The following is a 25,809-nucleotide window of genomic DNA, read 5'->3' on the forward strand; positions in this document are numbered from 1 at the left end:
CATAGCATAACGGGAGCGGTCAACAATATTACCCTTTAGCATATTGATGCCAACTAAGCAATCAGTCTCGATCTCCACCGGCAGAGGCGTCCATTGGAGTGCCAGGTTTAAACCCTCCATACACGCATGCAGCTCCGCCTCCAGTACATCCGCGCAAGTCCGAAGTTGGCGGCATGATGAGAAGATGATCGTGCCCGAACTATCCCGGAGCACCATGCCCGCTCCAGCCGATCCCGTTGAGGGGCAAAAGGACCCATCAATATTGAGTTTGGCCCAACCCGGCGGGGGAGGTGCCCATCTGGCAGGGGTCGGGTGCTCGTCGGAGCTCGAGCAGGCGACGTTGTGTGCAGCATCTCCACCGCTTGCTTGCCCTTCACCGGGTCAGCCTCCGGCCGGTTCTGCGCCCCGATGATGGACTCCACGTAGCTCAACAGGAAGCGGCACGATGCCTCAACAGGGGCTGGCTTCTTGTAATGGAGTACTTTGCACAACATTCACTAATATAAGATCTTTTAGATCACTAAAGTAGTGATCTAAAAGATCTTTTAGACTACTTATATTTGTGCTCGGTGTCTCAGTTCTTTTTATTCAACAACTATATAGAGTAACATATTTTTCAACTATGTACAACAGAGACAATGAATTCGGGGATCACAACAAAGATGACAAAATTGTACGTATACAATAATGAATTCGGGGGATTATATGATTCAAAAACAAATTGAATTCGGCGATCATAGCAAAACACTTGTGTACGCGTAGCAAATCCGTGGAGCGAAACCGACCTAGGTATTGGAAGCACGGGCGCGGCACGTATGACTGTATGAGGTGTACAACGACGACTAGTCAATGGATGGACCCCATGGGCCATGGCCCCCACCCGCGCCCCCCGTCCCTCTCCTCCCCCGCTCCCCTGTCGCCTCGCCCCCCTTCCTCCCTGCCTACTTACCTTCGCCACCACCACCGACGAGAGGGACTGAGACAGAGAGACGAGCTGCGGCCGGAGGAGGAGGATGGCGCGGCGCGGACGGGTTGAGCTGCGGCGGATCGAGGACCGGACGAGCCGGCAGGTGCGCTTCTCCAAGCGCCGCGCGGGGCTCTTCAAGAAGGCCTTCGAGCTCTCGCTCCTCTGCGATGCCGAGGTCGCGCTGCTCGTCTTCTCCCCCGCCGGCAAGCTCTACGAGTACGCCTCCTCCAGGTGCATGCCGCTCGCCACTCGCCTGCCCCCCGCACTTGATTTATCCGCTCGAATTACGCCTCTGCAAGCGTTCGAAATCACCTGTCCCAACGTCTGAATCCGTTCCCCCCCTTGGCTTCTCGTGCTGGTAGCGGACGGCTGCTCTGCTCTGCGCGCGCACGGCATGTGCTCGAGAGAATCCCTCAGAGGCTTGCTTACCACCATGCGTGGCTCTGTTTAGGATCTTGGCTTCGTATCTGTGCACTGCTGGTACTAGTAACGTCGCCCTCGCATGGGCACGAGCTTGTTTATGTTGTAGTACGAGCAGTACTGTTCTGGCGGTTCGTGATTCGGAGCTACGGCTTTCTAATGGCGTCAGCTGCCTTTTTTTTGGGGTTTCGCGTGGCCATACAGGAGAAAGGAGCAGACTTGAGCGGCCGCAAAGGTGTGATTAGGAGAGAGAGTGAGACTGGGAGGGGGAGGGGACGGTGTTTAGGCTAGTCATAGTGGGAGTAACATAGGTAGTAACATAGATGCCACATAAGCAAAAATGTTGATGTGGCAAGTAGTTAATGAGGAGAGAGGCAAATAGAGTAACCTAATATGTTACCATCACATAGCGCTTTTCAATGCAAAATGAGTCTACAAGACAATAAATGAACATGTGTATGTTACTACACATATGACACTTCCCACTATAAGGGTGGTAACATAGAGTAGTAAGTATGCATGTTACTACTCTAAGTTACTCCCCACTATGACCAGCCTTATGGTGCCAAATCCAGGCGAAAGCAGCGCATGACTGATGCCGTAGCTACAAGTTCCAAGTGAAATGATGCGTGCGTAGACAATGAAAGGGTCGTCGGGTCGTCTTTCCGGCTTCTACTGCCGTGACTGAAAAAGGCATACAAATAGGAAAATTATATTACACAATGATTTTATATGATTTTAATGTAATCATAAGTTTTTTGTGTTCCTTTCTTTTCCGCAAATATGGAAAGCTTGTGTGTCATTCATTGATAGAAGGAAACGTAAAGAGTACATAAAAAGATACAACACATGGCACGAACGCATACATGAAAGGTGTGTGCATGATACTCGGAGCAGAGAGACAAGGGGTGCTCAACCCGAACAAAGAAGAAAAAACACACAGCTAAACCCACCGAGCCTAGGACTAATGGGGTGGGCCAAACCGGCAAGACGTCGAACATCTCCAGAGCCAACACCGGGGATGCCGCGAGCAAGCAAGATGGCACCTTCAAGAAGGGGAGCGACGTCATGACGTCGCCGCCATTCGATCCGAAGACCGGACCAAGGGTTTCCCCTGGTGTTCGAAGAGGGGCACGGATAAAGGCCATGGCAACGCCTCCAGGAAGGGAAACGACACCCACGAGTGTTGCAGCTGCCAGCGTCGGCAAGCCGAGCAGAGCTTTCGCCCTGGCCTAGGACTGAGAAATCCAATTGCCGCCAGGTCGGGGTCGAGAGATTAGGAGGTTAATCCGCTGGTCGAGACCACCACCTCAAAAGGAGGGTGGGATTGCGCTTTCCGCCGACGAGGGTGGCACCGTGCATCGCCGAAAAGCACGAGCTTTGGGACTAACACGACATGGAGGTGGACGGGGTCAGAAGGGTGGTGTGGTAAAGAAAGCCGGCACGGAGGATGGGATGGTGACTGGCACCACTGACAAGCTAGGAACCAAAAAAGGGAACACAACTCCAAGCTGTCGGGGTGTAGTCGCCGAAACGCCAGTGAGCCGAGGATTGGGGAGGACGCAACAATCAAAGTACCGTGGTAGGAGCGATGCGGGGAGGGCACTGGAAAACGCACACGGGTCCATGGACGCCGGAACCAGAACTGCGACAGCAAAGAATCCACCGCGATGCTCACCCACCCACCAAAAATAGCACAGCGACCGCACAAACACACAAGAGCCGGAACCACAGCTCAGAGGAGACGTCGCCGGGGACGAGGACCGACCAATGCCGAGGCAGGGCCGAGCCTTAGCCAGCTCGGTCGCCATCACCCAAGGGCCTCAAACCCATCAACCACCAGCAATAGAGGAGAGTTGCATCAGGGGGAGAGGCAGGAGGCGGGCCTCTAGCGCCTCCACCACTAGCAGCGGAGGAGCTGCGTTAGGAGGAGGGACATGAGGAGGCTGAGGGATGAGCTGGCCAAGGCCGTGCCACCACACCGAGCCGACAAAGGAGGACACAACGGCCGGTAGAGGAGGCAAAACACCAAATCTGGTTTGGGGAGGGGGCGTGGCGTCGCGACGCGCAAGGACGAGTCAGCCCACCGCTACCATCTCGAGGCACGGCGTGGCTTCCTGAGAGGTCCTCCGTCGATGGCATAGCGGAGGGGGTGATGGAGAGGGGACCCGGCCGACGAAGTCTAGCTTTCCCCATGCATGTCGCCTAGACGTGGGCTACGCGGGAGCTCACAAACGCGGGATGCCGACCGTTCCTGCGTTTTTAGAATCCTGCGAATTAGATAGCTTGGTTTGCGATTACTGAATTGGTTGTTCTATGCTTATCTGCTCTAAAAGAATTAGACATTATAGTAGGAAAAAACATGTCAAACCAACACTAACATAGGGGAACAGTTGGGACAAACGGTATTATGAGAATCTGTCGCAATACCAAACGCAATGTTTAATCCAACTAAGTCACCAACAAATACATGTAGCATCAACCGGGCCACCATGACAACGTTTCACTTAATCCAACTAAATCACCAACAAACTATACATGTGGGATTGATCGTGTAGCAACACTTGTCCACCAATATTGTCGGTACTAGTCAATGGAGGACAAAATCAAAGTGTTTTAGGCCGAATTCGCCTTGTTAAAACTGTTGAACCAACCAGTAAAGACAAAATAACCAAAGGCATAAAGGCACTCTAGGAAAATGTTTGTTGTGGTGGTATTTTGTCAACAATATCCATTTGAGGGTAGCGCATGTGTCAGAGATCTAGATGGTACACACAAGGAGATTTACCCAGGACCTTCGGATCGAGGTAATACCCTACTTCCTACTTGTCTGTATCGATGATATGGTCACATATGAGTAATAGGGATTGCGTCCACAAAGGGTTCGTCCATGAGATCGTATAGGAGCTTTTCCTCAGAGGTTGGATGCGTAAGAAGCTTGTAAGGTGGTTATTGAGTCACACCGATCAAGAGACCCCTACCTCCCCTTATATAGGTGGTTGAGGAGTACGGTTATTAGAGTCTTGGTTGGTTTACAAGGTAGAGTACTAGTCGGTTTACAACTAGATCTTCAAGTCTTCCGCGCCAAGGTGGTGATGCCCCCTTAATAGCCAGAGGACTTTGCGTAGTGGGATTGGGCCACCCCTTGGTTACGGGGCCTCATTTGTCCTTCGTGGCTTTTCCCTTGGGGCATGGTGTTGATAGTAGCCCCCAAGCTCTTCAGGATTTGGTTGCTGGTCTTGACTTTGTCTTTCAACTCAACAGATGTTTAGAGCTTCAACCTGGTTGAGTGCGCCTTGTGTCATGTAGCAATCTGATCTTGATGAGCTTTGCAAAGTTCCTATTGAGGGATCTTCAAAGTTGGCTCCACTTTTCCAGAGCTATGCTCTAGTAATTAACCTGCCGTCGAAGTGATGCTTCAGCGATTTGGTTCCCGTTAGATCTATGGTCCAATTCTTGTAGTTTGTTAGAGCTATGCTTCAATGATTAAGCTAGATCATCGTTCAACCCAACCAACCAAAGCTAGATCATTAGCCAAAGATCTGTTGCCTTTTGTCGAAACAACGGTGGCCAAAGTGACCAACTACTGCTTGCCTAGCCCAGTGGCAATGATCATTGCCTTTTAATCAAACCTGATAGAAAGAAGTGTAACCACGCAATGCGCATGATCATCGCCGCCATGCTGGGGGTCGAAATGGGTGAACACTCCCGTTTTGGAACATTTCCAGAACTCGTCACATCGTAGGTACATGTTCCAGGTGGTTGTATGCATGGTTGTTTGACAATGAAATAAATTCTAACGTGTGCCGCATGCATCCTATAGCTCCAAGATCGAAAGATGCATACATATGGTAGAATATGCCACACATGCATAACATTGGAGAAATCCACCTGTGTGTGGGCTTTTTTTTCTTTTCTGTGAAGCTGGTAACCCAAGTAAAGATCGCTGATGTGTTATAAGATCATGGCAGAGGCCTATTGTTTATAAAACTTCAGAGGAATCCACCATCGACGACATGAAGACCTTCTTTTGGAACCTACCACTTAGTTCAACTAAATCACTAGCTATAAACAATACAAGTAGCATTAATCAAATCACAAGACAAGGAACCATAAACAATACATGTAGCATTATTTGGACCACCAAGACATTGCTTTCTAAAAGGTAGCATCACTTGAATGTTTGTTGACATTGTTGGAACTCGCAAAAACAAGGGGTTTAGCTTGAATTCACCTCACTTAACAATATGAAACAACATGTGAAGAACAGATTACAAGAGACATCAAAGAATGCATGCATGAAGGGGATGACATGCCAGATCCAATGAACAAAGGCAAGGCCAAAGGTTTCACCTTGGAACTCAAAATTCCATCGCTCGCCCTAACTGACCAAAGCTAGGTTATTACCTGGAGTTGGTTAAACATTCGTCATCCACTAAAGCACCCCGGTGAAAGCAACTAGCTACTACTTGACCAGTCAGTGCCGCTATTGAAGTGTATATATGGATAGCCTAACCCTTTCCATCAGTTTAGACTATTGGTTGCGTTGGCTAGTGCATTAAGCTTAACTTGGTATCAGAGCATAAGGTCTTCAGTTCAAGTACCGGCTTTCGCAATTTATCAAAAAAATTATGCTGACCCTTTCTGTGTGCATGTCACGTGTTGACTCCTGCGTCAGATGTGAGAGGGGGTGTTGAAGTGTATATGTGGATTGTCTAGCCCTTTCCAACAGTTCAGACTTTTGGTTGTGTTGGCTAGTGCATGAAGCTTAGCAACCACCACACCGACTTCTAATCGAACCAGATCAAAGAAGTGTAAGCAAACAACGTTCATGAATCAGTGAGCGACAAGCTATTGAGGATATATCGAATATGGGTGAGCACTTCTGTTGAACCACTTCTAGAACTCCACTAGGGTTGGTGTCTTAACTACTCTGAACACAAAATCACCTCAAAACCAAGACTCCAATATGATTCAAATGGATCATGGAGTGCAGATGGACAAGGAGACACTACACTAAGAGATGCCATAAAAGGTGGCACAACAACCATAATGTGACACGAGGAGGCACCACCATTTTAAGAGAGCCAAGACGACAAATGCGAGGGTCGACATCTACTAAGCACCCTTTCATCGCAAATTATAGAGTGCAACTTAAGAAAGTAAAATGAAGGGCACAAACAAAGTGTTAGAGAAGAAATCTAGTCCGGATAAATTGCAATTCGAGGATTAATTGGAATGCATGCCATGGGGTTGTTGCCTTAACATATCAACAATGCATGGTAGAATGGTATGTGGTGACAAGGCAAGCACTTGAAAACAAGGGATAAATAGTAAGAAATGCATCTAGAATCAGTGAGTTGTGGGATCCAACGGCTAAAAATCCCAAATGATTGTAGTGCAACCTTATATTTGCCTTGGATTACATATTTAAATAGCCAAGGAAACACACATTTAAATCATGTTGAAAAACCGACCGCCCTAGTAGAAAAAATGAAGTCACTATTATAGATTTAATATTCCACTTGGTATATATGCAGGTTTGAACTGAATATTTTTGAATGATTATGGATAAACAATTTTGCCTCGTCATTCAAATTTAATTCAAAATTATCAAACTAGCTACATCAAGCTAAATAATGTCAAAGATACTTAAATGCATATAGGGTTAAGAAATAAACCAATTGAGCTGCAGATGATTCACAATTGAACACCAACTCGTAGTTTCAAATATATGCTTTCTTAGTCGCTTCTATAAGAAATTATAGTTTCCAAACTATACAAATAGGTGAATGGTAACCAGTAACCAAAGAACCAAAACTAAAATTCTAAGAAGAACATTCTAATTATGTTGAGACTCACAACTAAACTTAAAACTTTCGTTGTTCAACAAAAGGGTTTGGGTTTAATTATTTATATAATTCTAGTACATTTTGCGTCGAAAATAAAACTGTTATGATCGATTATAATGCCAAAGTATAATCTAATATGTGTAGCAAATGTCACAAAATGTTATTAATAATATAGACTTCATGGTTTGTTTTTGCAAACTAAGTAAATAAAGAAGAACAAAGTCTAACTAGTATTTAATAAATAAATGGACAAGGCATTGTTTTATTTCTAGATTATTTTAAATAAAACTATGTACATAACTCAAACAAAGAGTGTGTCGAATATGTGGAACACCTTAATTAACTCTAAATTATGGTGAACACGCAAGCATAAATGAATTTTTATGAGGTAATGAGTGAAACTCTTCTTGAGGTTGGAGTGAATATGTCACCATCATTTCTCGTGGTCTATACTTGCCAATTGTGCACAAAGTTATAGGTATTTATATGCTTATTTTTGGGCGTTTAGTCCAAAATATTTTAGATTACTCTTATATTGTTGTAACTATAGATGTGTGGTATGCAAGTTGAATGTCATTCTTATACAAAAGTACCATATCACCTTTTGAAATGTAATGTCGGATTCACAAAATATATTTATATTTCAAAACATGGTTATTCCCATTATGATAGGTACTGCAAATTTATTGTCATGGTGCATTTGGGTTCACATTTAATGTGTTTCCAATAGTTTTATTTGATTTTATATAGTTTGATTGCTGTGTACAATATCATTTGCATAGTTGGTCTAACTTGGTGAAACAAAATATGCATAGGTAATATAACTTCAGTGTTTATTCTCTAGTGGGAATTGATGCAACTAGAAGATTTCAAAGAATTTTTGTGTGATTTGGTCACTATGGTGCCTAAAGTGACATATAACAGTCCAAATTCCAACTAGAAGATTTCAAAGATTTTTTTTGTGATTTGGTTACTATGGTGCTTAAAGTGACATATAACAGTCCAAATTCTTGCCAATACCACTCTTTCATATGACTATTTGGTTTAAAAGTATTCAAATTTGAATCATTATATGTTTTGTTTCTTATTAAGTTGTATACAACCTCCATACTATTATTGGTACTTTACTGTGAAACTACATACACATTTAAATAGGGAAAACTTTGTTTTTGCCACTCTAGTTTTTGCCTACTTTGCTTATGCCACTCTAGATTTTGACATATCACTTTTGTCACTCTTAGTTTTTGACAATACATCACGAATGCCATTCAGTGGCAAAAGCAATAGCTTTTCATTTCACTTTTGCCACTCTAGATTTTGACAATGTATCGCAATTGCCACTCTAAAATTATTGTTTTTGCCACAGAATGGCAATTGTGATGTATTGTCAAAAACTAAGAGCGGCAAAAGTGAAATGTCAAATTCTAGAGTGGCATAAGCAAAGTGGTCAAAAGCTAGAGAGGCAAAAACAAAGTTTTCCCATTTAAATATGTATCTTATAATGATCTAGTTTTTCTTTAGTTTCATTTTATTTCCTTGCTCTTATGAGAGTTTAATGAGACATGCACATGTCATCTTAGGTCTTTTCCGCCAAAAGGAATGCACACAATGGTTGAACAAGTTATGTATGTTCTAAAACTATAATTACATTTATGAGAAAGGAGGCGTCCACCTGGCTTTAGACTATTAAAGCCCTTTTTGGAGGTATTACAACTTTACAACGGCTAGTTCTTACAGACCCACAAGGGCCGAATGGCTCAAAAGAGCAAAAAACGAAGCGATACAAGCTGGGGGTTGCCAGCAACAACAAAAAACTTGAAGACCGCGAAGGCCACCCTCTGGTGCTTCATGGAACAACCGAGGTTTGTTGGAGCTTCACCATGTGTCCAAAGGCCTGTCACGAGCTGCTCAAGTGTCAATGAGTCCTAGTTCCCGCACATTAATCTCCAGAGCTGCAAGAAGATAGTCATTTTGTATAATCCGTCAGCCGGGTGCTTAATAAAGACCCCTCATATAAGAGATTTGTTCCTAATATGCCACAATGGACAAGCAAGAGCGAGAAACGAAACCCAGGATATGCGGCGAGCCTTTCCAAACAACCCATGAGAGAGGGCAAGGAAATCGAGAAGAAAATAATGTCGTTGTCCTCGGGGTGACCACATAGCCGAACATGTCATCCTCGACATCGTATCACTTATGTACTTGATATCCACTAGGCAAGCGATCTCTAGCTAGTTGTCGAAGGAAGAGCTGACTTCGGTTGTGAACTTTGCTTTTCGAAGAACTCCTAGCTCAAAGATACCGACTCCTTGGAGGAGTGCCCACTAGACGGAGTGGTGGTTAACTCACTTGATTTTTACCAAGGTCAAAATAGCGGTGTCCTCGCAATCGAAGATATTTTGATTGGCATGCAGGTGGCTCGTCTCCATCCATAGTACCAAGTCTTCTGCCCAAATGTCCTATCGAACCGCGGCCACTTCTGGCTGAAAGGATCGATGTGGTTGACTAGAGGGGGGGGGTGAATAGGCAACTACCAATTTTTAGCTTTTCTTAACAAATTAGGTTTAGCAAAAAATAGGTTGTCTAGATGTGCAACTAGGTGAACAACCTATAGGATGCATCCAACAACAACAACAAGTGCAAGCAAAGGATACAACACAATAATAGCTTGCACAAAGTAAAGGTAAGAGATAACCACAAGTGGAGTCGGAGAAGATGAGGATGTGTTACCGAAGTTCCTTCCCTTTGAGGGGAAGTACGTCCACGTTGGAGCGGCGTGGAGGCACAATGCTCCCCAAGAAGCCACTAGGGCCACCGTATTCTCCTCACGCCCTCACACAATGCGAGATGTCGTGATTCCACTAGTGGTGCCCTTGAAGACGGCAACCGAACCTTTACAAACAAGGTTGGGGCTCTCTCCACAACCAAATTGGAGGCTCCCAACGAAACCATGGAGCTTCACCACAATGAAATATGGCTCCAAGGTGACCTCAACCGTCTAGGGTGCTCAAACACCCAAGAGTAACAAAATCCACACAAGAAAGTATGGGGGAATCAAATATCTGGTGGAAGTGTAGATCTAGGTCTCCTCCTTCAATCCCTAGCAAATCAACAAGTCTGAGTGGCTAGAGAGAGAGATCGGGCAAGAAAGCTTGAAGGGCATTAATGGTGGAGAGAGAGAGGCAAGAGGTAAGGGGGTAGGTGGAAGAAACCCCCTTATATAGGAAACCCTAAGATCCAACCGTTACAACGGTTTTTATACTGCAGCGGTACAACCACTCCTCTCCCCGGTACAACCGGGAATCATGGGTAAGCTGCTGAAACCCTAACAAGCAGTACAACCGATGCTAGAGTAGCAGTACCGGTTATTAGGAATAATCGGACCAACCGCTTCCCTATCGCTCACCCACCGCCTTGAAACCAGAAGGGGGTCACCCTATGGGCGGTGGTCGAGCAGTAGTGCTCCGGAACTACCGCCTGCTCCTAGTGCTAGGGGTGGCTAAGTCCCAAGCGGTAGAACCGCTTAGGACACTCGGTAGTACCAGTATGCAGAGCACAACCGAGACAACCAGGCCACCACCGCCCAAGTACCGCCCTATCACAGAAGCGAGTCCGGTGGTCGGGCAGTAGCCGGCCGATACAACCGCCCAATGTACAACTCCAGAGTTCTTGGCAAGAACCTGGGAGATGCAACCCCAGGGTATCACCCCTGGGGCGGTGGTTGAGCCGGTACAACCGCCCTAGTGGGCGGTACAACCGCTGAGGAGAAACCACTGCACCAGAAAGAACCAAAAGGGACCTCTCTCTACATGGAACGGAAGGTAATGATGGGTGACGAGAAGAGTGTACGTGCAATGATTCACCCCATGCCTTCCAATGGATTCCTTCTTGATAGTATTGGTTTCCTACGACCAAGGAAATAGACACGCAGAAAACTCTGTCTTCGATCTTTTCCTTCCATAGAGAATGTCTAATCGATGCGTACCTGAGCATAGAGAACCTGAAGAACTTAACACATGATTAGACCATAAGGAGAGCTGTCATCATCACCCAAAACACAAAGACGGGAAATGTCCTAACACTGGCCCACGCTCCAGGCATCTTTAACCATCAAACATTGATCGTCCCGCAATCTCTAAGAGGCGGGGAAAGGAATTGCAAAGCGGTCCCATCCCCGCCCAGTGTATAGCTAGAAGCAAGTGGCATGGTCAGTTCCAATTGAATGTTTAGCACCCACCTAGAGGAGGCATCGAACCATTGATATAGACTTCCATAAATGCGAGACCCTATGATATTTGGGATGACAAGTTCCCTTGCAAGCTACTTCTTCCTAAAGATTCTAGCCATAGGCCCCTGCCTTTGAGGATTTTCCACACCCACTTAGCTAAAAGGCACCAACTCATGAGTTTGCTGTTGATGATGCCAAGTCCAGCACCTTCTTAGGGGAACACAATGTGTTCCATTAAAACATGTGGTAATTCTGCTTGCCCTATTCCTTTCTGCCAAATGAATCTAGACCTAACTTTATCAAATTTCTCATGGATGGCATCTTGAAGAAGGTAAGGCCCATGGTGTACATGGGAAGGCAAGAGAGACATGCATGGATGTTGATCCACTTTCCATAGAAGGACATGTGTTTTCCCTGCCAAGGTTCGACACGCTCCATGACCCTATCTGAAACACAAAGATATGTAAGGAAGTGAACCAAACTTGCAATTCGGATAATGTGCATGGATCTGAACTGACCCTAAGTTATACCCCCATCACAGCCGTCTAGCTTTTCTCAAAGTTGGTGTTCACTCCTAGATGGACCCAAAGCACATGAGATTCGTGATGCCAACTGGGTCATTCCTAATGAGGATGAGGGCATCACTCGCATATTGGAACTGACCCTAAGTTGTACCCCCATCAAAGCCGTCTAGCCTTTCTTGAAGTTGGTCTTCAGTCCCAGATGGACTCAAAGCACATGAGGTTGGTGATGCCAACTGGATCATTCCTAATGAGGACGATGACATCATCCACATATTGGAGGCGGGCGGGTCAACCCTCCACTCCTCGAATATGACCTGCAGCCCTAGCTCCCTCAAGCATGGCAGGCAAGGCATGAACAATTAGGTTGAAAGGACACACCTGGTGTTCCTAAAAAGGGGCCCTGGACCCCATTGATGTTGATGGCCATTTACCCCTCTAAACAACTGCATGATCCTACTAACTCATTGGGGTCAAAGTTCTTATGCATCATGCCATCATGTCCTTGGAAAAACCCTAGTTGAGCTGGCCCTTGGAAGCCTCCTCCTTGGAAGAATGCACCTCACGCAACACTTCGTCAAGAACCACAATCCAATCGAGTATGTTCCACCCTAGGATGAAGGTCGACTGGTTGGGGTGGCTGATCCTATTGGTCACCGGAGAGAGCCGGCACGCAAAGCCCTTAGCAACAAGTTTGAACACTATGTTAATCAATGCAATTGGGCTATATTGGCAAATGGTCTTTGTCCCTGCCACCTTAGGGAGCAAAATTAACACCCCAAAGTTCAAATGCTTTATGTCAACCAAGTCACGAGTGAAGTCGTCGACTAGTTAAAGAATTTGGCCCCACAAGCAGATGCTTGATGTTAATCAAGCCATGAATGAAGTGCCCACTTGGTGGATTCGGCCACCAGGCATGGTCCAAAACAACCTATAGAAGGCTACCAGGAAGCCATTAGGCCTTGGGGATCCGATTGGGTATCCCTAAGAGCTGCCTCAAAGTCCTAAGGGGGAAGGGTGTTGTTAGCACCACATTCTCGACACCTTCATGTTCTCCTTTGAGGCAAGGCAAAGACGGAAGCTCGTCCCTATAGCCAACCAACTCAAGATAGAAGTCATAAATATGTTGCTACAAGGCAACACTATCCAAAATAGCCGAGTCTTCGTCATGAAGGGATAGAATGTTACACCATTGACTTCTCCCCTTGGCCACAACATGAAAGTACTAGGTGTTCAACTCTCCCTTCAAGTTCAATTGTTGGCGGCCCCTCTGCCTCCAGTACAACTGCTTGCAACTAGGAATGAAGCTCATTTCGTATTTGAGGACGTATATTCTAGCCCACTAAATGGGAGAAAAGCAGACCAGATTTGCTCTAAGGTCCAAGACCTTGATATCAATCGTTAAGGAAGCTTTCTTCCTCTTATGAGATCCACCCCAGTTGCCCCTAGCCCTTGAGGTAATGTCAAAGTCTAGAAACACTATGTTGTCATTGGTCTAATGCATCACAAAGGGGACCGTAGCAGTGAGGAGGCCTGATTGGGCCTTGAGCCACTTCTTTCTCACAAACTATAGAATCCTGCCTTTCTAGAACACGTGTCTCGAAAAAATGGGCTCCGTGTTGGACGTGGTACTCACCTGTGTCCAGCAAAAGGGGCAATGGTTAGAACCTAACCTCAACGTGACAAAAAGTGAGCACATGTGGTACCTAGTGTCCCACTCATTGAAGACAGGAACTACATGAAGCATGGAACCCACGCTAAAACTTCCGGAATTGCTAGTATGTTATCCAATCATCGAACAAATCAGCTAAGCCCCGATTGATGGGCTGTTGTTCTTGTTACTACTTCACTACATGAGGTAATAACTGGAAAGGGTGAGGCTTCAATTTTACTATGGAGCCGACCATAATGGTTCACCGAACCATAAACCAGAAATAATTCCAACTTGAAGTGATTGTCGCGCCGAGTCGGCTCCTTGCTGACAAAGAATCCACCCTGACTAACAGTGCCAATCTCGAATGAGTCCTCGTCGGCACCCAAAAGGAGACCACATGAGTGACCTATCGCTGGAACCCAAGTCCACGAGAAAGCGCAAACCCGAGTTAACGCCACATAACGCCACATCAGAAAAGGATTGCATGACGGTCTCTCTAATCCCAACAAAATAAACCTTCTCATGATCAATGAACTTTGCTAGCTATCGCCTTATCAAGCCGGGGATATGGTCCTCACCCTTGAGGTGGAACGACCACCTCTACCCCGACCATGGCCCCCACATGTCGTGGGTTTGCATCTGGCCATAGAAGTCGTAAACAAGGTATGTTGTTTAGGTTTCTTAGCATCCACCTCTGATTTCAAACCCCGCCCAACCATGGATGACCCCTCTACAGCTTTGGTCTTTGCCTCAGTCATGCAGGTGCGGAGCAGGGTACATTTAGCCACACGCTCAACCAGGGGGGTTTGGACAAGTTCATATGCCCTCCTACTAGTGATCCGATCCATAGGGGACCCCTTCTCCTACCTAAATATCACATGGCTGTCCGCTACCACTTTCAGAATGTATGGAGTCTTAGTAAAAGTAAGAACTTTAAATGATCTAGACATAATTTTAGAAGAAATACCTCGTAGGTTCTTGGAATCCTTGAGGGACATGACCCTCTCCATGTTGGAGGTTGTGCGGGACAGCCTGACGCACTTGCAGGCCGCCAAGTGTGGTGAAGGATTTGTAGTCACTTTCGAGAGCTATAGTCTTGGTAAAAGCTAGAACTTTAAACAAAGACATGGAGCTAGTGATGGGTTTAGAAACACTGTCCCTTAGATTCTTCAAAGCCTTTAGGGCATTGGCCTCTTCATAGAGGTTATGTGGACAACCTTGCGCCCTTGTGAGCCGCCAAGGGTGGTGAAGGGACAACCGAGTGTGACGTTGAAGGGGGAGCATCCAACATCTCCTAAACAACGTCAACGGGCATGATGTTGTCATATTGCTTCGACGCCTTGCCGAGATGGCTTGGCACAATCTCAGAGGACTCTAGGGAGGGCACGCAAGAATCCTTGCCCAAGGATGAGTCAAAGGATAAGTTAGAGCCGTAGTGCTCAAGACGAAGAAGTGTGAGTGTTGTGATGTCCAATATAGCTGGTAACACACACGCACCCAAATGTTTGGAGTCTTCGTTGTTGGACATGACCAGTGTCATCGACATTGGACAAGTCATCCCCTCCCCTGACACCTCCTCAGCAAGCTTGAGACGAAAAGCGCCATCTTCGGAGAAATTAGATCTGTATTGGTTCAGGCGAAGGGAGATCGATAATGAATAAAAGTAACAATCCATGTGTTTATGGTAATAAAAGTAGAAAAAAATATGACTGTTGTTTCATAACTATGCGCCAAACTTTATTATCTACATGCCTAATGTCCCAAGTTTTACATGTTATTCTTTTATTTTTACCAATGTTATAACTTGTTTGTTGAATAATTTACACACTTCCATCCCAATTTTAATGGAAAGTTCAGTAGATGGTAGTGTGGTTTACATCGAGTATATGTATGAAATGACCAGCCTTTGCTTTGTTTTAAATTCTCAACTAGAACACCATTTAGTCTGCACCTATGACTCTTGTTGATACTCTAATATGACCTCATGGTGCATATCTTATAGGTGTAGAACCTACCTAACCCTACAAGAGATGATAGTCCCGGTACAATAGTGTGGTCGATTGGGCATCCCGACAGCCTCCCAATTGGTAGAGATGTTCATGATGGTTTGATATGATACCCTCGCCCATTACCTATCACTAACGACAATTAGCTCCCACGTTTGCATAGACATAGGGAGGGGCTATCATTGCTATTATGGTGAAATCAATACTTCACTCGTGACTTCTTAAGGAGAGGTGTGTACATTTTTCTCTCTTGGACCACCTTCGTTGCCATTGTACTAAAGTTTTCTCATTTTTGATAATAACATTAGATTCTCCAATGTCCCTAGTTTGATCTTATCTCCCACATCCTTCAACTATGTCGCAAAACCAACACTTCATTTTTGCCTTCTGGAGGAGATGCATGTTCATTTGTCTCCCCTGGACCATATTTGTGGTAATTGTAAGAAATTTTATGGGTTTTGATAATAACAAAAGATCCTTCTATGTCCATCTCGCAGTCAGAGCATGGTCCTTCAAGCGGCTTCATTCACAAGGGACTTCAGCCTAAAACTAGGTTAGAGCAAATTCTCCTGGTGCACTCCCCAACCCGAGAAAGCATTGATCGATTTTGGCATGGTCTTTCAAGTGGTTTCTTGTTGGAGGGACTTCAACTTAAAATCAAGGGTAGTGGAAGTTTCACGCCTTTGGGATTGTATTTGTTAGCTTCATGCACTAGCCAACACAACAAGTCCGAATTGATGGGAAGGACTAGGCAATCCACATATACACTTCAACACCCCCTCTCAAATGTGACGCGAGAAGTCAACATGTGAATAGACTCAGAGGTATGGCTCAAGAGGCCTATATGTGGACCAAACTCAACCAAAAGTGGGCAACACCAATTTTTGAATAAATCACGAAAGCCACTACTTGCACTGAAGACCTTCGGCTCGGATACCATGTTAAGCTTCATGCTAGTATGGAAGTCTAAACTCGATGAGAAGGGCTAGGCAATCCACATATACACTTCAGTAGTATTGACATCATGCAATATGGTCGATGGGGCAAGCCATCCCTAGAGTGTATGGAAGTAGTTGTAGTGAATGTACTTGCTGGAAGTGTATTGTCTACTAATCGCACACTTAGCCCCTTCTTTAGTGTTGTAAATTAAAATAGAGAAATATGTGTGGGGTTATGATGCCAAATAGGAGGTAAATTGGGACACTTGAGATCCCACTTTAGTATCATCGCGGTACTTTATATAATTCTTATATTTAATATCATGTGGAATCAGTTCAAATCTTGGGTTCAGGCTCCTTAACTAGGTCCTCCATTTATTGGCGAAAGAAAAGGTATGAATATTTGACAGCACAACCATGACAATGTGATGGCTTGTTAACGTTGGCATGCAGCAACTCATGTCTCCTCTATTTGTCACTGACCCAATTTATTATTCAATCCGCTTAGAAAGATATTGTTGCCTCCCTCGAGGACCTTGATAAATTGGTTTGCGTGAAGGAACCCAAGCATACCTTGATCCTAAGGCCTTGGCATTAACTCTGATGTAGTGCAGTTGGACATCAAGGCACTGTCCGCGTGACCTCCAATGATATTTTTTTGCCAAAATATATTTTCTTGTTGGATGATAGACATTTGGCTAGCAACTCCACTTTTACCTAGTTGCAATAGTTGCTAGTCACACCTACATATCATAAAGCCCATTTTGCGCTTGGAAGCGGTTCTATGTAGTCTATCTTATTGAACTTTTAAACTCCTAAAGTCAAATACCAAGATCACTTCATATCTTATTCATATCTATTTCCCATACCAAATGGTGATATGTGATGATGTAAGTTTTACCTTCATATTTCCAAAGCAAAATGAATAAGAATAGATAGTGTATGGGAAAATCGCCACCATGATATTATGTCTTGGGCTAAATCCAAGTACTCGAGCTCATTCACACATTAGGCTAACACCACTATCCAAAAATTTAACCACACCATTTTGTCATACAAAACTTATTAAAGATAACTAGTTATGATAGATATCGTAAAACTTGAATCAATGTCACTACTTATAAATGTGCCACCTAGGAGTCCCAAATCTCTAAGAGTAACAAGTTTGGTGAAAAATAAGTACGGGGATCACGATTTGGTTTGGTGGATGTCTAGATCAGATGGTTCTCTTTTAATCCTCAAAGTTTGGTGGAGTTGAGTGGAGGAACCAAGAGGAATCAAGCTTTTACGTTGTGACATTAGTGGAGAAGCTCAAAGGAGGATTAGGTCTAGAGGAGGAAGAAGGGTGGGCATAGATGCCCTTCACCCCAATTCTAGTCATTGCCTTCCAGCATACCTCGGGGACCTGGGGTAACCCAAGAGAAAACCTGCACCCCGAGGACCCGACCCATCAAGAGACTTTTGGCCAGGGGAAAAGGAGACCTCGTGGGACCCAGGGTAACCAGAGAGTTTTCCCTCCCCAGGCACCCGAGGGTCACAACAACAACAGGAAATTGAGTAGTTTAAGTGTAGGTACTAGAGGTGACAAGTGTATATGATATTTGCATGATTCCCAAACTTACGCAATCACCTCATCCCCCTTTAATAGTGTGGCTTTCTTATCACTCAAATAAAACCAAGAAATGTCCGAAGAACTTGCACAATCACCTTGACCCCCTTTAATAGTGTGGCTCCTATGACTGAAATAAACCAAAAGACATCTGGAAAAGGCCTTTTACTTTTTGAAATGTGTGTGTGGGGGGAGGGGGGGGTCAACCATCTCCATCATGATTCACCGAGGGACCAATGTCCTGGGATAAACTTGATAACCGACATTAGTCCCACCAATCATACAGTCATCAATACCAAAACACATTACGGTCTAGATGCATCGTGTCCTGGCAGTACTAATAATCATCAGTAATCCCAATAGGATGGTGCGTAGGACCAGAAGCATGAGAGGGGATTGCACACAGGGAGTTTACATAGGTTCGGGCCCTCATCACGAAGGTAATACTCTACTCCTGCTTTGGATTTGATTAACGGGGGAAAACACCTCGTATGAGGGGTTACAATGTATGTGGAGATGATGCTATCGAGACTATGGTAATGATATTAGATGCCTCGAACTAACCCCCGGCCTCACCTTATAAAGGGGGATGAGGCTTCGGGTTACATGGTTTGCTAACCCACCTAGAGTTCAGACAAGGCAAGGAACTCCTTGACTTGCATGCCAAGGTGAGAACCTTCCAAAAGGACGACTTCCTACGGACCGAGGAGCCGTAGGGCCGGCAAGGTTACCGACTTCCTAGTGGCTTGGCCACCCTCGATATCGTGCACTATCATGCCCCTCAAGGTTGGTGCATTTTATTATCTTGTCCCTACAAAGGTCCCTTTGCACCCACTTGGTAGGAGGATTGAGGTGATGGTGGCAAGTAGAGTCCATTGTGGTTGAGTATGGTACCTTGGCTTACGACCTATCTTTAGACTCGAACTAACTCTTCCCTTGTCCAAGACTTGAAAGAGAATTTCAATGCTCACTCAAACATCGTCGCCACAAAAAGCTAAAGCCAAACACATCCCCTATCTAAGAGAAGGTGAGAGAAAATGGATCAGGGAACCCTAGAGTATCTAGGGTTGCTAGTCTGGAATGTCCGGGTGTGTTAGCCGAGGCAAAGTACAGACCTTTGTCAAGAGAGACTCTGTTTCAAATTCAGAATGTCGGAGTATTTGGACTGCATAATGGCAGTGGTAATATCCATTTTACTAATCATTGGAACAAGGTGCCTTGGACATTTTGGCGCACATGCGAGAGCATCAGAATATATCAAAATTCTCGACTGGTTTTGAAGTTGAGCTATATATATACGGGGGACACTATAACCCCTTGCACATGGAACACTTTGGCAAATTGATTTGTTGTCTTCAGTGAGCTGTTGCCCACCTCTTTAAGCCCCCTTTAAGCTAACCCTAAGTTGCAAGAGAGTGGCTATGGGAAGGGAGTGGGATTATTTGAGATCTTAACCAAGCAGAGCATCAAGTTTTCCACCAAGGATTCGTTGCATCTATTTCTCTTAGGTTTGGGGACTACTGGATGATAGGAGTCACCCGTGAGCAGTCAACCTTGTGGAATTGCTCTGCATGTTGTGAAGGCAGAGCATCGACTAAGATCTACCCTTGGTGTTAGGGCTCAGAGTTCGTGGCTGAAGCTCAAGAGGAAGAAGGCTAGACCTTTGCGGTTGAGGTACTTGGCGTGCACGCCTCTCCACTAGATTCGAACTCTAAGAAGTATATCATCTTCTCTATGTACTCTTAGCTAGTTACTCCCACACAATCGTCATGCTTGTTGTGTTTGCATAGCTTGCTTGCGTGTTGGTAGTAGATTTTCTAGGTTGCCTCTCGTCATATAGTTTCTTCTGCCTAGATATGCATTAGTAAGCCTTACACTTCTGCAAATTCCACTTTAGTGCTTTGATTTTTTAGTTGCCTATTTAGACATCCTCTCTAGTTGCACATTCGACCTTTTAGAGGTAAATATTAGTCCTACACTAGCATATCATTTTGCTTTGTGAAATAGTTGAACCCACCAAAATTTGAAATGAAAATCGAAGAATCTAATAAACATTGTTGAGAAGCTATGGTTAACACCTGGTATTAAATATTGCCATCATCAAAGTTATTTATTAGATTCTAAGATTCACTTACTCCCTCCTTCCATCTATATAGGGCCTAATGTGTTTTTCAAGACAACCTTTGACTATTGACAAGATTAATAGCACATGAGATGTATACTATCAAAATTATATTATTGGAAGCTCCTTTGACATACGAATTTGAAGGTATGCTTTGTGTAAGTTGCATGTCATATATTGTTACTCTAACGTTTGGTCAAAGTTAGCCTCGAAAAACGCATTAGGCCCTATATAGATGGAAGGAGGGAGTACCACATTTCCCTCAAAAGAAATGATTCACTAACCACTATATGCCTTTTCCACTTTATTTCAAACCAAGAATGATAATTCATACGGTCTCAAGAAAACAAACTTAAGATGATTTTTACATCATCTTGTGAGACAATCTAAAGAAGAGATGCCCATTTTCAAGTATTTCTTGATCCATATATGTACATTGAGTCATGCAATAGAATAGCATTAATAAGATATTTTTTTCATAAAAAATGTTGAAAATATAATAGTTGAAGAGGTTTAAATCCTTTTCAACCAACTACTAGACCTAATTAGACATGCCTATCATCCTTAAACTTTCTTGAACTCCTAAAGTCAAATAGTTGGGATCACTTTATATCTTATTTATATCTATTTCTCATGCCAAGTAGTGATATGTGACGTTATCCCAGCCCAGGGGTCTCTCACCACGTCAGTTCACGGCCTGGTGGGCCAGGTTGAGGACCCCTGGGTAGGTTCCGTCCTGTGCCGCATTGGGCGGCCCATGGAAAATTCTGCGAAGACTCCGTAAGACTTAGAGTAAAAAAACAACAACAACAAAGCCTTTAGTCCCAAACAAGTTGGGGTAGGCTAGAGGTGAAACCCATAAGATTTCGCGACCAAACTCATGGTTTTGGCACATGGATAGCAAACTTCCACGCACCCCTGTCCATGGCTAGTTCTTTGGTGATACTCCAACCCTTTAGATCTCTCTTTACGGACCCCCCCCCTCCCATGTCAAATTCGGTCTACCCTGGCCTCTCTTGACATTGTCCACACGCTTTAGCCATCCGCTATGCACTGGAGCTTCTGGAGGCCTGTGTTGAATATGCCCAAACCATCTCAGACAATGTTGGACAAGCTTCTCTTCAATTGGTGCTACCCCAACTGTATCTCGTATATCATCATTTCAGACTCCGTCCTCCCTCATGTGGCCACATATCCATCTCAACACGCGCATCTCCGCCACACCTAACTGTTGAACATGTCGCCTTTTAGTCGGTCAACACTCAGCGCCATACAACGTTGCGGGGCGAACCGCCGTCCTATAGAACTTACCTTTTAGCTTTTGTAGCACTCTCTTGTCACACAGAATGCCAGAAGTTTGGCGCCACTTTATCCATCCGGCTTTGATTCGATGGTTCACATCTTCATCAATAACCCCATCCTCTTGCAACATTGACCCCAAATATCAAAATGTGTCCTTCTAAGGCATCAACCACCCATCAAGGCTAACCTCCTCCTCCTCGCGCCTAGTAGTACTGAAACTGCACCTCATGTACTAGGCTTTAGTTCTACTAAGCCTAAAACCTTTCGATTCCAAGGTTTGTCTCCATAACTCTTAACTTCCTATTAACCCCCGTCCGACTATCGTCAACTAGCACCGCATCATCCGCAAAAAGCATACACCATGACATATCTCCTTGTATATCCGTTGTGATCTAATCCATCACCAAAGCAAAAAGATAAGGGCTCAAAGCTGACCCCTGATGCAGTCCTGTCTTAATCGGGAAGTCATCAGTGTTGACATCACTTGTTCGAACACTTGTCACAATGTTATAGTACATGTCCTTGATGAGGGTAATGTACTTTGTTGGGACTTTGTGTTTCTCCAAGGCCCACCACATGACATTCCGCAGTATCTTATCATAGGCCTTCTCCAAGTCCATGAACACCATATGTAGGTCCTTCTTTTGCTCCATGTATCTCTTCCTAAGTTGTCATACCAAGAAAATGGCTTCCAAGACTTGGAGTACAATCCGAAAATACCGGAGCCATGGAGGATTCTACCTTTACCGACGTAGCCGACTAGGATTTGTAACCCTAGGACCCCCGGTATGCTATATAAGCCGGGGGCCGGTCTCGTCGGTAGGACAACATACAAACCTGGGTAAATCTTTGCTTCTGTTACCATCGTGCCAAGTTACCTAGCTAGGGTACCCTTCCGAGGGATCTGCCGGATCTAGCTCCGACAATATGTGATGATGGACATTTTACCTTTGTATTTCCAAAGGCAAAATGAACAAGAAGAATAGACAAGTGTATGGGAAAATTGCCACTACGCCATTATGTATTTGGGACCTGTAAAACTTGAATCAATGTGACTACTTCTAAAGGTACCGACTCGCATGGTCAACTTGTTATATTTGACATTTGACCGTCTTTGCCCATATATAAGCCACAAATTAATGGCTTATGGGCTAGCTAGCCTAGAAACAGAGACTTTACTGAATTATGGGATCACATCCAGTCAAATGTTTTTTATGGGAACACTATCTTTTTCAAGTTGTGTGACTTAAGGTCAATAACACCAAATTGTAGATTAAAGATTAACAATATGAAAAGTGTTTTCATACCACAGGGTTTGTGCTTTCATCATCCAAAAACTTGCTACATGATAAGATTTTTTTAATATGCTCTCAAAATTTGCTGTCAGTATAAGATTCATTTTCTTCAAAGTCTCTCAACCACTCTGGTCCAACAACATCTCCATTAACATATGAAGGTACAAAGTATATATTCTTTGGACAGATAAAGGTAACATTTTTAACCAGTATAGAGGTCATAACCAAACTATAAGAAAAAAATACACGAGCTCTACTTTTCGGGTTTTCCTCTTTTTTATTTTTTTTGGAAAATGCCGGCAAATCCTTAAACTTGAAAGTATAGTGATTTTTCAAATTTTAATTTACAATAATCTCTAATGCCAAAGTTTTGTTTCCAGCATTGAAGGTACATATGACCGGTATCAGCAATTTGCGGTGCCCGGAAGGAACTTGATTCAAGAAGATGCAACTGTCAGCAACGTAAAACAATTTACATCACTTTTTATCAATGCATACCTTGCAGCCTGTGTAATTATGGAACCTGTAGGAGTGTAGCAGAAAGGTTTTGATACTGCAGTTGCATTCCTCAGTTTATAATCCTTTAGTTGCATTAGAAACACACTATGCATGATGTTAATGCCTGTAATCAAGAATTGTGTAGCTAATGCAGCACATTTGATGCTATATGGGTAACATTCTGTAAATGTAGCTACTCTTTTATCTGACCGAACTATCTATGTACTAAGACTAGGTAGTAGTGGTAAGTACCTATTTCGTATCCTACATGGCCGAATTGTATGACAGCATCTATACCCATATACCTCTTTGACAAGATACTTTTGTTCTGTACTAGGATGAAGATCCTTCAAATATGCAGTCAAGGCTTAGCGAGATTGCTGCCTGGTAGCCCTTGAGACTTCTCACAATGTTTCCCAGTTCGTCATTTATTGTGTTCGACATTTAGCTGATTATTATTGAACTGCAGGTCTCTCGATAATAATGCTGACAATTCAGATGCCAGTAGTTTGGAGAAACTGGAGAAACTACTAAAGGATGCTCTGAGAATTACAGAATCTAAGAAGGTTAACTTTCGTTTCTTTTTCTGTAGTCAAGCTATGTATTGATGAGATTCCAGTTTCTGGGTCGTGATTGACAGAAGTTGCTGAAAAATTGCGGTGCTTTCTCTCATAATTTCACCCGATTAAGCTTAAGATTACTCCAAAAATGTAGCACACACTTAGAATTATATTACTTTCAGCAGTCCCAAGCTGGGTGCTCAACTAAACGTAATTAATCTCCGTTCCTCAAGCAAAAAATATGTTTTTCTCCTCCTGAACTGATACTGCAAGTATCCATTGATGAGGTGTAAGAGTTCTCATTTGATTATATGTTCTTAAGCAGAACGAAGAAAATCACTCAATAAAATACCCATCTTAAGACAATGAGCCTGAATGTTTCCTATATATTGGTAGATAATAGGTCAACAAAAATAAATTCAGGTGGCCACTTGTGGTGGTTGGCTTGGTAGTTTCAGGATAATTCATGAGCACTTAACTATTAGCAGATTTACTAAATTAAGCATAGATGACGCAGCCTTGTGTGTGCAGAGGTATATACTTGTGGATATTGTCCAAGTAATGGACAAGCATATGCATGGAGAAATCTAACCTCAGTTCTGAAAATTGTGGACCTTCCAGCAAATGCCTTGTGAGACAAGATAATAGACGTTAGCATATTTTCTGGCTATATTAGAATTAAGCTTATTCAGATTTTTTTTTGCGGGGAGAGCTTATTCAGAAGTACTAGTTCAGTATGTCAGCAAGTGCACTTATTCATAGCATTAATATTCCTAGTAACACAATGGGGACGAAGTGGCAACCGTCGATTTCTGTTGTAAACAACAACCAAAATGTGCCACTCATTACAGTAGAGCCTGTCAGTTAATTGCCTGCAAACAGGATTTTTGCTGGTACTCTGATTCCCTCAACATAATCCCCAGAGTACGTTTATCTAATTTGAGTTTTGCTCTGTTGTTGCTGGAGTGCAGACTTTGGTGAAACAAAATAGTGGCGGGAGCACGAGCGGAGAGAGCTCCTACGGACCTACGGGGCAGGAGAATGGGAGGAAGGCTTGAGCAGAGCAAAGTTCCCCTGTGCTGTGTATGCATTTGGTACTATGTTGCTTCCCCCAACACACTGTTCCCCAGTTAGGCTGTTAATGGGCAAGAATTAGTTGCCAGGGCTGCTACTTGTAAGTTGTAAGGGAGGAAATTTTAGCGAAAGCGTGGCTTAATAATACTAATAATAATACAGTGTCCGTGCTATAAAGAGACCCCGTTGTACCTAGGACTGTGTGAGTTGGCTAATCTAATTACGTATGCTTGTTCCTGGAGTAACTGTTGTTTTGATGTTGTGCCGATGCTCATCTCTTATGATCTGCAGCTGAATGGCAAACTTTGGTGGGTTCAGAAGGGTCCCTCTGAAACTAAATATGGCTGTTATCGAGTGGCATGCTGCTGTATCTAGCAAGAGTTCGCGAGCCTGACCTGACACGCATTTTTTGGAACCTCACTTGGCTGCTTGCATTTTTTGGAGAAAAATGAAAGCTGGGGTGTGGTTATCCCTTCTGTTATTTGGACTGAGCAGGGCTTGCTAGTCGGGCCGTGCACCTCTGTTTTATTTATTTTTGATAAGTGAGTGAAGAGATGCCATGTATCGCAGCTTGTTTAGTGATTCAGCTGACATCTAGACTAGCACTCTGAAGACCATGGGGTAACAGAGTTCAGTTTTTCAGGTAAATAATCTTGACATTTTTCTGAGGGTGTTACAGAAGCTAATCAGTAGTGCTAGATCGCATCATGACAGAACGTGAGTAAAACGGTAAAATCTGGACGCATGTGTTAAGTAGGTTTAC

At 44.1% G+C, this 25,809-nt stretch overlaps 1 protein-coding gene and 1 long non-coding RNA gene across 5 annotated transcripts in view; one reads left to right on the forward strand and one right to left on the reverse strand.

Moving 5' to 3' along the window:
- Positions 1-882: 882 nt before the first annotated feature.
- LOC123063125 (MADS-box transcription factor 51) lies at positions 883-25,291 on the forward strand. 4 transcript variants are annotated; one of them, XM_044486865.1, is made up of 5 exons: positions 883-1,183; positions 23,295-23,367; positions 23,750-23,799; positions 23,882-23,978; positions 24,944-25,291. In XM_044486865.1, the coding sequence occupies exons 1-5, from the start codon at positions 1,014-1,016 to the stop codon at positions 25,028-25,030; spliced, it is 477 nt and encodes a 158-aa protein (XP_044342800.1). In that variant the 5' UTR covers positions 883-1,013; the 3' UTR covers positions 25,031-25,291. The 4 variants fall into 4 exon arrangements, with proteins under 4 accessions (XP_044342800.1, XP_044342798.1, XP_044342799.1 ...); XM_044486863.1 differs by having other exon boundaries at positions 888-1,198; XM_044486864.1 differs by having other exon boundaries at positions 888-1,183; positions 23,295-23,376.
- Positions 23,134-25,809, reverse strand: part of LOC123063126 (uncharacterized) — a 4,271-nt gene continuing 1,595 nt past the window's right edge. The window contains exon 3 of the long non-coding RNA XR_006430088.1: positions 23,134-24,600. This is a non-coding gene — a long non-coding RNA (uncharacterized lncRNA). The remainder of the gene's footprint in view (positions 24,601-25,809) is intronic.

Source organism: Triticum aestivum, chromosome 3A (assembly GCF_018294505.1).
Source record: "Triticum aestivum cultivar Chinese Spring chromosome 3A, IWGSC CS RefSeq v2.1, whole genome shotgun sequence".
Taxonomy (NCBI): domain Eukaryota; kingdom Viridiplantae; phylum Streptophyta; class Magnoliopsida; order Poales; family Poaceae; genus Triticum; species Triticum aestivum.

Bases quoted from the DNA above. Each gene is read 5' to 3' on its own strand.
- LOC123063125 (XM_044486862.1), top strand. From the start codon at position 1,014: ATGGCGCGGCGCGGACGGGTTGAGCTGCGGCGGATCGAGGACCGGACG. The intron at 1,199-23,294 runs GTGCATGCCGCT...TTTTGTTTCCAG, and splicing joins TACGAGTACGCCTCCTCCAG to CATTGAAGGTACATATGACC. The intron at 23,979-24,943 runs GTTAACTTTCGT...GCTGGAGTGCAG, and splicing joins GAATTACAGAATCTAAGAAG to ACTTTGGTGAAACAAAATAG.